The 14,476-nt window shown below is 45.1% G+C and overlaps 1 protein-coding gene across 3 annotated transcripts in view; it reads right to left on the reverse strand.

The window, feature by feature from the left end:
* zgc:123010 (uncharacterized protein LOC641500 homolog) overlaps positions 1-14,476 on the reverse strand; it is a 120,002-nt gene that overhangs the window by 52,331 nt on the left and 53,195 nt on the right. For all 3 annotated transcript variants that reach the window (XM_068002048.1, XM_068002049.1, XM_068002050.1), the window contains exons 6-8: positions 10,085-10,210; positions 8,676-8,721; positions 6,199-6,289 (exon numbers count right to left, since the gene is read on the reverse strand). In XM_068002048.1, coding sequence (XP_067858149.1) covers positions 6,199-6,289; positions 8,676-8,721; positions 10,085-10,210 — 263 coding nt within the window. The remainder of the gene's footprint in view (positions 1-6,198; positions 6,290-8,675; positions 8,722-10,084; positions 10,211-14,476) is intronic.

Raw genomic sequence — 14,476 nt, forward strand, 5'->3', positions numbered from 1 at the left:
GTACCGGTTTGCTTTGACGGGACAGAGTCCAACTGTGCTGACAATGGGGAACAGCAGTCATGGTTCTCCAGCAGTTGGATGGGAGAATGATACCTGACCCCCACCATTACAAAGTCTACAAGACTCTTTAATAAATGAGCAAATCTTGCAAGATCTCTGCTCAACTTGCTCTCAGGAAATATTGAAATGGACATTGTCAAATTAAACGGGACAGCTTTTCCCACCGCTGCTTTGTTATTTCGCCCTCTAACCTTACTGCATTTGCGCATCACGGGCAAATCCTAACCAATTATCATTCAAAAAAGATTGATCGATACATCGGTGATGAAGTATGGTCAATATATTCTAGAGTGTCTACAAAGACATCTGTAGCCAGAACTAAACAGCTACAGGGTAACTTCAGAGAAAAGAAAGCAATTAATTTTGTCATGTTAATGATTATTTTAGTGCAGTAAATTGGGGTCGCAGAGCTTGCAGTACAGGCTATGGGCCCACAGCTGGGACTGCTGCGGAGATTTAACAATTTCACTGAAACTCCCAAGTGGTCAATTATTTGCCGGCTGTGACACCACAGAACAAACATGCATAGCAACACGTGCTGTACACGAGCCACTGCTGCAGACCCTGCTCTATTTTTAAGATTACACCAGCTGCGTTTCACAGTGGTACAGCAAAAGTTCTATTCAATAGGAGGGATCGGGAGTGAGGGGAAAGAAACACTACAGAACCACAGAAGCTTAGTGCACAGGAGGCCATTCAGCCCATCTTGTCTGTGCTGGCTCTTGTGTTAAAGCAATCCAAAACTAATCCCACTGCCCTACTCTCTCCCCATGGCCCTGTATCTTCCTCCGCTATAAATGTTTATCGAAAGTGTTCAATGTTCAGCTTTTACACAGCTCAGCTAACTCTCTGGAACTCCCTTCTCCACTTCTCTCCCCACCTTGAAGCACATCTCTTCCACCAAATATTCAGCCACCTCTCTCAACTCTCCCACAAATGGTAGATATGGTAGCAAAAGATAAGACTTTTTTCAGATCTGATAAGAGCCAGACAACCATCCCAAGGACTTAATCGCAGCATTGAAGGATTGTGCAGGGCATACATAGGCACAGTCCCAAGATATAGCTGAGGTTTTAACTGGTTATTTTTAATCAATCTTCACAACTGAGGGTGGTATGACGTTCCCAGCGCTGTTGCGTAGAGGTGATGCCAAATTGAAATTGTAGAAATAAATAAAGAAAAAGAGAGAAAGAAAAAGAATGAGAAAAAGGAGAAAGAAAGACAAAGAAAGAAAAAAGGATTATATAGTTGGGTGTTGCCAGTTGTACTGCAATGCTACAACTGATTAGAAAGACAGTTAGAAAGTCAGTCACTATACCTTATAACATGTTAACCTCGCAAGTTGTGTGTAGGAATCCAGCAGCTAGTGAGATTGATTCTCTCAACAGTAGCAGGATCCCAGCAGGAGGGAATCCAGCAGCTAGTGAGATTGATTCTCTCAACAGTAGCAGGATCCCAGCAGGAGGGAATCCAGCCAACAAGACATTTAAAATCCAACCCAACCTCAATTATCAGAACATTAAATATAAACTGAACAACAGCGCCCTTCGGTGGCCCAGAATTGCAGCATTCATCCAACAACAAAACGACACTAAGATGAAACAACTATTTTTGAGGGTATTTTTCAAATCTCAATTGAACACTAATAAACAACCTTACTCTGGTCTTCTGACTCTGGTATTTTGTGCATCCCTTTTTCTGCCTGGCCAACATTGGTGGTGGAGTCTTCATCTGCCCCACTCTTTGGATTCCTCTAACCTTAATACCTTCACCTCTCCACTTCTTCCTTTGAAGGGCGTCAGCCGTGGCTCAGTGATAGCACTCTCACCTCTGGGGTCAAAAGGTCATGAGTTCAAGTCCCACACCAGAGACTTGAGCACATAATCCAAGCTGCCACTTTAACGCAGCACTGAGGGAGTGCCGCACTGTTAGGGGTGCCACATATCCAATGAGACATCAAACTGAGGTTCCATATCCTCTCTCAGGTGAACATAAAAGATCCAGTGGCACTATTTGAAGAGCAGGGGAGTTCTCCCAGTGTCAATATTTATCCCTCGACCAACACTACCAAAAACAGATTATCTGTGATTTTTGCATTGCTGTTTGTGGGAGCTTACTGTGCTCAAATTGGCTGACACATTTCCTTACATTACCACAGTAACTACGCTTCAAAGGTAATTCATTAGCTGTGAAATGGATCGGGACATCCCAAGTTTGTGAAAGGAACTATATAAATGCAAGTTCTTTCTCTTTCAAAAGCCTTCTCAAAATACAGGGCACTTAGAAAATCATAATATGATTAGGCAGAGTCAACACAGTTTTATGAAAGGGAAATCATGTTTGACAAATCTATTAGAGTTTTTTGAGGGTGTAACTAGCAGGGTAGATAACGGGGGAAACCAGTGGATGTAGTATATTGGATTTTCAAAAGGCATTCGATAAGGTGCCACCCAAGAGGTTGTTACACAAGATTGGGGCTCATGGGATTGGGGGTAATATATTAGCATGGGTAGAGGATTAGTTAATGGACAGGAAACAGAGAGTAGGAATACACGGGTCATTTTCAAGTTGCCAGTTTGTAACTAATGGGGTGCTGCAAGGATCAGTGCTTGGGCCTCAGTTGTTTACAATCTATATCAATGAATTAGCTAAGGGAGCCGAGTGTAATGTATCCAAGTTTGCTGACGATACAAAAGGTAGGTGGGAAAGTAAGGTGTGAGGAGGAGGCAATGAGGCTGCAAAGGGATATAAACAGGTTGAGTGGGCGAGATGGTGGCAGATGGAGTGTAATGTGGGGAAATGTGAAACTATCCACTTTGGTAGAAAGAATAGAAAAGCAAAATATTTTTTAAAAGGTGAGACACTAAGAAATGTTGGTATTCAGAGGGATTTAGGTGTCCTTGTACACGAATCACAGAAAGTTGAATGCAGGTACAGCAAGCAATTAGGAAGGCAAATAGTATGTTAGCCTTCATTGCAAGGAGATTGGAGTATAAGAGTAAAGAGGTCTTGCTGCAGTTATATAGGGCTCGGGTGAGACTACACCTGGAGTACTGTGTACAATTTTAGTCTCCTTACCTAAGGAAGGATATACTTGCCTTAGAGAGGGTGCAACGAAGGTTCACTAGATTGATTCCTGGGATTGGAGTGTTGTCCTATGAGGAGAGATTGTCTAAAATGGGCCTATATTCTCTCGAGATTAGAAGAATGAGAGGTGATCTCATTGAAACGTATAAAATTCTTAGAGGACTTTTTTAAAAATTCGTTCATGGGATGTGGGCGTCGCTGGCAAGGCCAGCATTTATTGGCCATCCCTAATTGCCCTAGAGAAGGTGGTGGTGAGCCGCCTTCTTGAAACGCTGCAGTCCGTGTGGTGAAGGCTCTCCCACAGTTAGGAAGGGAGTTCCAGGATTTTGACCCAGCGACGATGAAGGAACGGCGATATATTTCCAAGTCGAGATGGTGTGTGACTTGGAGGGGAACATGCAGGTGGTGTTGTTCCCATGTACCTGCTGCTCCTGTCCTTCTAGGTAGTAGAGATCGCAGGTTTGGGAGGTGCTGTCGAAGCAGCCTTGGTGAGTTGCTGCAGTGCATCCTGTGGATGGTACACACTGCAGCCACAGTGCGCCGGTGGTGAAGGGAGTGAATGTTCAGCGTGGTGGATGGGGTGCCAATCAAGCTGGCTGCTTTGTCCTGGATGGTGTCAAGCTTCTTGAGTGTTGTTGGAGCTGCACTCATCCAGGCAAGTGGAGAGTATTCCATCACACTTCTGACTTGTGCCTTGTAGATGGTGGAAAGGCTTTGGGGAGTCAGGAAGTGAGTCACTCGCTGCAGAATACCCAGCCTCTGGCCTGCTCTTGTAGCCACAGTATTTATATGGCTGGTCCAGTTAAGTTTCTGGTCAATGGTGACCCCCAGGATGTTGACGGTGGAGGATTCAGTGATGGTAATGCCGTTGAATGTTAAGGGGAGGTGGTTAGACTCTCTCTTGTTGGAGATGGTCATTGCCTGGCACTTGTCTGGCGCAAATGTTACTTGCCACTTATCAGCCCAAGCCTGGATGTTGTCCAGGTCTTGCTGCATGCGGGCTCGGACTGCTTCATTATTTGAGGGGTTGCGAATGGAACTGAACACTGTGCAATCATCAGCGAACATCCCCATTTCTGACCTTATGATGGAGGGAAGGTCATTGATGAAGCAGCTGAAGATGGTTGGGCCTAGGACATTGCCCTGAGGAACTCCTGCAGCAATGCCCTGGGGCTGAGATGATTGGCCTCCAACAACCACGACCATCTTCCTTTGTGCTAGGTATGACTCCAGCCACTGGAGAATTTTCCCCCTGATTCCCATTGACTTCAATTTTACTAGGGCTCCCTGGTGCCACACTTGGTCAAATGCTGCCTTGATGTCAAGGGAAGTCACTCTCACCTCACCTCTGGAATTCAGCTCTTTTGTCCATGATTGGATCAAGGCTGTAATGAGGTCTGGAGCCGAGTGGTCCTGGCGGAACCCAAACCGAGCATCGTGAGCAGGTTATTGGTGAGTAAGTGCCGCTTGATAGCACTGTCGACGACACCTTCCAACACTTTGCTGATGATTGAGAGTAGACTGATGGGGCGGTAATTGGCCGGATTGGATTTGTCCTGCTTTTTGAGGACAGGACATACCTGGGCAATTTTCCACATTGTCGGGTAGATGTCAGTATTGTACTTGACAGGGGAGATGCTGAGAGGCTGTTCCTCTGGCTGGAGAGTCTATAACCAGAAGTCATAATCTCAAGATAAGGGGTCGGTCATTTAGGACCAAGATAAGGAAAAATTTGTTCACTGAGAGGGTTGTGAATCTTTGGAATTCTCTACCCCAGAGATGCTCAGTTATTGAATATATTCATGGCTGAGATCGATAGATTTTTGGACACTATAATGGAATCAAGGGATATGGGGATCGGGCAGGAAAGTGGAGTTGAGGTAGAATATCAGCCATGATCTTATTGAATGGCAGAGCAGGCTCGAGGGGCCGTATGGCCTACACCTGCTCCTATTTGTTATGTTCTTGTAAAACCCAAATTTCAAACTAGCTTTCAGACATCCCCTCAATCTCCCTCCTTAGCTCAGTGTCCATTTTCCATTTGTGAAGTGCCTTGGGGTATCTTTTACATTAAAAAGTGCTAGATAAATGCATGATGTGGAGATGCCGGTGATGGACTGGGGTTGACAATTGTAAACAATTTTACAACACCAAGTTATAGTCCAGCAATTTTATTTGAAATTCACAAGCTTTCGGAGGCTACCTCCTTCCTCAGGTGAATGTGGAAATGAATTTATCCCATTCATTTCCACATTCACCTGAGGAAGGAGGAAGCCTCCGAAAGCTTGTGAATTTCAAATAAAACTGCTGGACTATAACTTGGTGTTGTAAAATTGTTTACAATAGATAAATGCAAGCTGTTTTTAGAGCATTTGATCCAATATCATACGGTGATTTATTGCTAATCTGTCAGCCTGGCTACTCAATAATAATTTAACAAAAGAGGAGCTTCTTTGCTTTTAATTTACATGCCGTCAATTAACCACTAAACAATAAAACTGATAAACTTTAGCAGATGTTTGTCAATACATCTTTTGACTTCATCGGGGTGATTTTAAACCCCAAGAACGGGTGGGTTGGGGGCAGGTGGGAGTTGAAAATAGTTGTCTTTTGGGTCGCGACCGCAACGCGGCTTTAACATCGGTGCGTAAAAGTCCAGGCTTCCCACTGGGAATGCAAAGTCCGAAAATTTTGGGGTCGCGACCCAAAGAAACAACTATTTTCAACTCCCACCCGCCCCCAACCCACCCGTTCTTGGGGTTTAAAATCACCCCCCCACGTGTTAGGAACTTCATAGACCAGTTACCAGCCTGTGCACGGGAAAAATCGGAAACTTAACAAGCCAGCAAAAACAGTGACTGTGTGATGATCACTCTGCAATATTGACCTTTTAAATGTATCTATCACACTCAATCCAGTTGACAAAGCCAATGTATAAAGAGGATCGGTGAGGAGCTAAGCATCTCTCACGATTACTTAACTACGCCAGGGACTACTTGCAAATGATGCCAAAAGCAGCTCTCAAATCTGAACGGTGGGTCATTTAGTTACCTGTGATCATTAGGATCGAACTGAACAGCTTCTGTAAAGAGCTCCACGGCCTTAGAATAGTAGCCTTGTTTAGCCAGGTCGATTCCTTGCTCTGTGAAACACAATATGCAGCGGGTGAAGTCACAATTTATAATAAGTCGTGCAAGCGAGCACACCACCCTGCCAATTGCCACACTTACCGTGTTAACACTATTTGTTGCTCTAGCATCACAAGTGTCCCGAAGGCAGTGAAATTGGCAGCTTCTGAATGGATCAGAGCAATAAATCACTAGCCAAAAATAGCATGCAGACATCTCTGAATGTCCTTGCAGATTCCTCCATCACCATCACGCACTTCAGATCATGCAAACCAGCTAATATAAATGCCTTAATTCACACAAGTTTCTTCACACATGCCAAACACGTTTAGAATCAAGGGAGAGGGAGAAGGAAGAGAGGAATTTAATTTACAGCACCACTTTGTTATTTTTCCCCCTGACAATATATTACATCAAGGTGTCGGCCGTGGCTCAGTGGGTAGCACTCTCGCTTCCGTAATCGGAAGGTTGTGGGTTCAAGTCCCACTCCAGAGACTTGAGCACAAAATCCAGGCTGACGCATCAGTGCAGTACTGAGGGAGTGCCGCACTGTCGGAGGTGCCGTCTTTCGGAAGAGATGTTAAACCGAGACCCCCGTCTGCTCTCTCAAGTGGACGCGAGAGATCCCACGTCACTATTTCGAAGAGCAGGGGAGTTCTCCCTGGTGTCCTAGGCAATATTTATCCCTCAACCAACATCACTAAAAAAAAAGAGATTATCTGGTCATTTATCTCATTGCCGTTTGTGGGATCTTACTGTGCGCAAATCAGCTGCCACGTTTCTCACATTACAACAGTGATTACACTTCAAAAGTAATCATTGGCTGTAAAGTGTTTTGGGATGCCCTGAGGTCGTGAAAGGTGCAGTATAAATGCAAATCTTTCTTTAAGTGTGTTGGCCCGGGGCTGCAGAAAACTACTGAGGTTAATTTGAAGTGCTAACAAAGACACTGACTTTTGAACTGAGGTGACCTGGAGTTCAGTCACTGGTCTGAACTGGCCAGAACCGGTTTGAATTCATTCCGCTTCTTAGAGGGACAAAGGAGCTTTGATGAGACACCAGGCCTTATTTAGAAAAGGAGTATTGAGGTGATGCTACCTAGCCCCTTGGAACAGAGCCAATCAGGGGATGACACCGACCACTCCAGCAACTTTGAACCAACCGGAGAAGACAGCATCATTCGAAAAGACAGGCTTGAAGTTAAAACTGAAGCATTGCAGGCTTGGTGCCAGAGAGTGAGTGTGTTTTTGAGGGAGACTCCGGAGACTAACCATCGTGGAAGTAGGGACCCTACGTCAGGGACGTAGAGACGACGTCGAGAGAGCGAATCGCCTGGCCAGCATTATCTCTCCTTTCCGGGTAATATAATATCCTTTCTATTCTGTGACCACTCAGGGAGTGTTCGTCAGAGAAACCTAGTGGGTGTGCATTTAAATCCTAATTTGAGTATAAAACTGTATAACCTGCTGTAAACTGCATGCCTATATCTAACCAGACGTATAAGCAGTATGTACATGATCTAATAACGTTAATAAAGCGAATTGAGAATTAAGAGAGAATTGACTCTTCCTCCGTGTACTAAGCCAAAACCGTTAACCGGTGACTTCCGGTCAACAAGTGACAGACCGGCAAGTCTATCAGATCAGTCACCGACAGGCACAGCTTGGCTGCTTAGTGGAAATGCTACTTGAAAGTTGAATGGTTAAGTGCTGACTGCATGTTGGAACAGCGCACTGGAGTGAGTTCTAACGCAGGAATGTCTTAAGCGTTGTGTCTGTGCGGACTACTTAGGATCAAGTCGTGAAGAAAAGTTCGAACCCACATTTCCCATTAATCGGCCGACATCTCCAAGGTGCTGATGCCAACAGATCTTGGTGTTCCAATTCCCAGTGGATTGCCCCGAACGCAACCTTTTCCCAAACCCCCCACCCGGGCCTGCAAAAATTCAAAACAGGGCGAATAAGAAATATCAACGCAAATGCGACGGAGATGCCTCAGGTTCACGGGCTGGATTGCCAAAGGCCCGTAGGCCCTACAGGCCTGTGGGTTGTGGTTTGGAGACCCATACTCTTAACGCATTGCAGCAGGAAATGGTGGTGATGGGAGGCTTGCCCCACGATTGTCCACGTGGGGCAAGGTCCCCAATTTCAACCACGCGGGAGAGACGTGGAAAGGGACAATTCTAAGGGTCTGGGACTTTGGGCCTTTCCCACACTTGCGCCCTAGTAGCTGCTGTTAGACCAGTACTGCCAAAGGCCCAGAGGCAGAAATTAAGGAATGCCTTTCCAATTAGGTAAGAGGACAAAAATGTAAGTTTAATGGGGGAAGGGAAAGGGGGGGAAACAAGAGACAAGCACATGCTCACTAAAATAATGCAAACGTTTGCATTCGATAACCTACCAGCCAGTTGCCTGCTTTTCAATATTAAAGGATCCACACCACTGATCTGAAAAGTGAATTGAAAAGTCACAGGTCACAAGCTGGCTGCACTCAGTTCGAACAAAACAACATCTTTATTTAACCAAAGAAACAAAAATGTACCATAAAACCAACCTACAGTTAGGTCAGCACAGGCAGAGGGGGTGGGTGGAAGATACGTTTCATACATAATCTAGACCAACATTCTAGTATCTTGCCCAAGTAGCCACTCTTCCATGTGTGAGCTGCACAGCGAGAGCCACAAGCTATTCGACAGCGTGGGGCATCACACAGGAGCCTGACCCTGCTCTCGCCCAGCATCTACAGGAATCCTGGTTAATTTCCCCCCCCCCCCCCCACTCTTCACTAGCACAGAGGCACCCAAGTCCAGCTGAGATCAGTTAATTCAGCAGAGGGAGTCAACTGTACTATGTACCGTACAAGCAGCTTTCAGAATGTCTGAAAAGGCCGATTCAATATCAATTACTGAAGGAGTAGGCTTATGAGCAGAGATGCCTTTACCCGTTCCATACTGTGTTACCCTCTTGGAGACAGTCATTAGCTCAGGGTCTCCCTTCCATTTCAAGAGCATTATATCCAGTTCCTCTTATACCACTAGATCTGTAAAACTTCCAAGCGAGTTCCCGAAATCATAAGTAGGGCCGTTCGCCTTAACCAGAAAAACTAACCTTCTCATCACAGCAATCTACTGTCTCTTAAATGACTACCATATCCAAATGTCCATTCCAACAGTTGATTACTCTTTATGTGAAATGTATCCTGATATGAGTACTAAGTTTGCCTTTTACTAGCTTGAATCAGTGACTTCTTGGCCTAATGTCAGAGTTTAATTTGAAGTCATTTTCTGGATTTACCATTTCCAATCAGTTTATATGCCTCTACAAGGTCCCTTATCAATGGCTTCCTTTATAGGGTTAAGAGTCCAGATTTCTCCAGTCTTTCCTCATAACTCAGTCCTTGGACAGTAGGCATCAATCAGCCTGAGGCTCTTCCCAGTCTGCTTATGTTATCTGCCCAGCAGTACTGGCTATCCGAATCCTCCCGACAAGGTTTGCGGCCTTGTGGTTCAATAGGAACAGCAGTAGGCCATTCAGCCCCTCGAGCCTGTTCCGCCATTCAATTAGATCATGGCTGATCTGTATCTTAACTCCATTTACCCGCCTTGGTTCCTTACCCCTTAATACCCTGGCCTAACAAAAATGTATCAATCGCTGCCATCGATAAAGCAATACACTGAATGGGTAGATACCTGGAATCTGAGCCAGATAAGCAGGTCATCAGAGGGAAAGAGAATTTAAAAAGAATATTTCGCTTTCAATGAAAGAGAGAGAGTGGATGTTAGGGTTAAATATGGCAGGGCACACACTCACCTCGTGGTTTTTTGCCTCATTCTCCTTGTTTTCCTTTGACTTTTTGTCAGGTTTGGCTTTACTCTTGGGCTTAATGTGACTTGCAGCATTGGCAACAAAAGCACTATTTACATCCCATTCAGGTTCCTAGAAGGAAATATAACAAAACCACTTTTGTAAGTGCATTGTCTCTTCCTTTTTAAGCCTCACTTCCTTCCCAATAGGCAGGCACGGCTGAGATTATCAACTCAACAACAACAACAACAACAACAAACATGCATTTATATAATGCCCTTAATGGAGCGATTATCAAACAAAATTTGACACCAAGTCACATAAGATATTAGGACTGCTGAGCAAAAGCTTGGTCAAAGAAGTAGGTTTTAAAGGAAAAGAGGCAGAGAGGTTTAGGGAGGGAAATCCAGAGCTTAGGGCCTAGGCAGCTGAAGGCGCGGCCGCCAATGGTTGAGTGATGAAAATCAGGGATGCGCAAGAGGCCAGAGTTGGAGGAGCGCAGAGATCTCGGAGGGTTGTAGGGCTGAAGGAGGTTACAGAAATAGGGAGGGGGCGAGGCCATCGAGAGGTCTGAAAACACAGATAAGAATTTTAAAATTGCCAGACCAGGAGTCAATGTAGGTCAGTGAGCACAGGGGTGATGGGTGAACGGGACTTGGTGTGAGTTAGGGTACGGACATCAGACATTCTCCATTGTATGTGCGGAGGGGAGGAAATTATGGAAATTTCAGGACCAAACCCATATCCTCCCATTCCATGGACGAGTGTGCTGGAGATTTATTGAGACATTTAGGTCGTTTCTTTTATCTTTCCGGTTACAATTTTCTCACTGTGCCAGATATGCTCCTCAAATGCAGTGCCCAACAGATACATGTTCCTGTTTCCAAATTCTCCGTAACCATGAAAATCTTAAAAGACCTCTATCAAGTTCCCCTCATCCTCCTCCTTCTCTCCAAACTAGAAATCATATCATAGAATCATAAAGCATAGAAGGAGTCCATTTGGCCCATCGTGCCTGTGTCGGCTCTTTCAAAGAGCTATCCAATGTGATAACGACCAGATAATCTGCTTTTTTTTTTAAAAAATGGTGTCGGTTGTGAGATAAATATTGGCCAGGACACCGGGGAGAACTCCCCTGATCTTTTTTTGCAGCCGCCTGAGAGGGCAGATGGGGCCTTGGTTTAACGTCTCATCCGAAAGTCAGTACTGCACTGGAGTGTCAGCCTTGATTTTTTTTGTGCTCAAGTCTCTGGAGTGGGGCTTGAACCCATGACCATCTGACTCAGAGGCGAGAGCACTGAGCTAACGGTTTTAACAACCTATACAACAAAACACACCCCTGCCAGCCCACCAAGATCTCTTTTCTGCTCCGTTATCTCAAGCACATTACAAACTAATAAGCAATTGCTTAGGAACATAGGAACAGGAGTCCACGCCGCCATTTGGCTGATCTGTGACCTAACTCCATATACCTGCCTTTGGCCCATATCCCTTACTACCTTTGGTTGGCAAAAAGCTATCTATCTCAGATTTAAAATTAGCAATTGAGCTAGCATCAATTGCCATTTGCGGAAGAGAGTTCCAAACTTCTACCACCCTTTGTGTGTAGAAGTGTTTTCTAATCTCACTCCTGAAAGGTCTGGCTCTAATTTTTAGACTGTGCCCCCTACTCCTAGAATCCCCAACCTTCTTCTACCCAATCTCATGACCTTTACACTGATCCAGGTTGAACCTCACCTGTAACCTCCCTGCCTACGGACCTACCTTATATTATTATACAGCGGCTGGAATCACTGAGCGCATCGTGGGATTCAATTTGGGCCGGAAATTCCCTCGCAGCTTCCGCCGCTCTGCGCTGTAACTTTGGCAGAGGTTGGGCAGAAAGGCCGTCCACAAGTGGGAAAGGTACTTCCACTGAAATTACGGCAGCAGAGCGGGACAAACTCGGAGGAAATTCCCGTGCTTGGTCTCAACCCGCAAGCTTGGACAATATTCCAAACAGCAGCAGCAGTAAAAGTAGCAACCCCTGTGGGAGTTCACCGGCAACCGGTTTCCACTCTGACACATCTCCATGCACCAACATTTTGCGCTACCAATGATTCAGCAACGCAGTCTGCTTAATACTATCCAATTGGCACACACCTTGCAAATCAGTCGTTGTGTGACAAAGTGGCAAAAGCCTTACTGAAATCCAGGCAGCAAACATCCACTGCTTCCGCCTCATCCACCAGTTCTGTAACCGCCTCAAAGGATCCAGTAACTTGCTCTGATATGACCTGGCCCTTCTGAACAGGTGCTGCGTCTCTCTAATCAGAACTAGTCTTTTCAGATAATCCCCAACGCTGCTCCTAATCAAGCTCTCGAGTAATTTCCCCACAATTTAAATAAGGCCCAAAGGTCTGTATTCTCAGGGTGCATCACTTGTCCCATTCTTTTAAAAAAAAACAAGGGTCACACTTGCTACTTTCCAATCCATTAGGTGTCAGCCGTGACTCAGTTGGTAGCATTTTTGCCTCCGTGTCAGAAGGTTGTGGGTTCAAGTCCCACTGCAGAGACTTGAACGCAAAATCTAGGCTGTCCAGTGCAATACTGAGGGAATGCTGCACTGTCAGAGGTGCTATCACAGGTGGACGCAAAAGATCCCATGGCACTATTTCGAAGAAGAGCAGGGGAGTTCTTCTGGCCAACACTTATTCCTCAACCAACACCTAAAAACAGATTATCTGGTCATTATCACATTGCTGATTGTGGGATCTTGCTGTGTGCAAATTGGCTGCTGTGTTTCCTACATTACAACAGTGACTACACTTCTAAAGTACTTCATTGGCTGTAAAGCGCTTTGGGGCATCCCGAGGTCCTGAAAGGCATTATATAACTGCAAGTCTTTCTTTCTTACCCAATTCTAATGAATTTTGAAAGATATCAGTGAGGGGATTTCCGCTTTGCATCTTGGCATTCTGCGGCTTTATTTTGTAGAACTCGGATGAAAAGGTCATCGAGCTGAAACATTAACCCTGCGTTTTTCCTCTCTCCACAGACACTGCCTGACCTGCTGAGTGTCTTCCAGCATTTTCTGTTTTTATTCCAAGCTTTATGAGCCTCATTGTCTCAAAGCTAATGTGACAGGAGTAAGTAGAGTGATGACTGTGCTGCCTGACCTGTCCAGAATGGCACTCCAGGATCCTTTCTATCGGCAGGACATTACAACAGTGACTACACTTCTAAAGTACTTCATTGGCTGTAAAGCACTTTAGGGCGTCCCGAGGTCCTGAAAGGCATTATATAACTGCAAGTCTTTCTTTCTTACCCAATTCTAATGAATTTTGAAAGATATCAGTGAGGGGATTTCCGCTTTGCATCTTGGCATGCTGCTGCTTTATTTTAGGGAACTCGGATGAAAAGGTCATCAAGCTGAAACATTAACCCTGCGTTTTTCCTCTCTCCACAGACACTGACAATTACTTCCCAACATCCAAAAAAAAAAGCATTTGGACAGTTACATGGGTAAGATGGGTATAGAGGGATATGGGCCAAGTGCAGGCAATTGGGACTAGCTTAGTGGTATAAACTGGGCGACATGGACATGTTGGGCCGAAGGGCCTGTTTCCATGTTGTAAACTTCTATGATTCTATCCCTAATTAACATCCAATATGGCTTGTGCATCTCTTGAGAATTTAGTAAGCTGAATCTGACCTTAAATCAAAAACATTACATGAATCTAGCACAAAATCCTTTCAGACCACATAGGTAAAAGTCCCAAAATGAATTTTAACTTTTCATCCTCCGTGAACTTAAACGGACACAAAAAGGAAAATCAAAGAAGGAACGGCTCACAATTGAATAAACCCCATCAATCATGTGGAGGGACAAATGCCCAATGACTACCTGGCCAATATAGCTGCCAACAGCCTTGTGCATCTCCTGAGGGCTCTGGACTATAAACAGGTTCCAAAAACAATGGTGATTCCCTCACTCAAGTGAACGTCAAAGGTCGTTGACATCATCTGATGGCGCTCACATGTTCAAACAGCTGACCTTTCAGAGAGTTATTTGTTTGTCTGGTTCCATTCTTACCTACCCAGTCGTAGCCAGAGAATCACCTGCAATGGCTTCTCTTCCCGTTACCTCTGGAGTCCCCCAAAGAGCTATCCTTGGCCCCCTCCTATTTCTCATCTACATGCTGGCCCTCGGTGACATCATCCGAAAACACAGTCAGATTTCACATGTACACTGACAACACCCAGCTCTACCTCTCAACCACCTCCCTCGACCCCTCCACTGTCTCTCATTTGTCACACTGCTTGTCTGACATCCGGTACTGGATGAACTAAGATTTCCTCCAACTAAATATTAGGAATACCAAAGCCCATTGTCTTTGGTCCCCGCCACAAACTCTG

This window comes from Heptranchias perlo, chromosome 21, assembly GCF_035084215.1.
Source record: "Heptranchias perlo isolate sHepPer1 chromosome 21, sHepPer1.hap1, whole genome shotgun sequence".
In the NCBI taxonomy this organism is placed as follows: Eukaryota; Metazoa; Chordata; class Chondrichthyes; order Hexanchiformes; family Hexanchidae; genus Heptranchias; species Heptranchias perlo.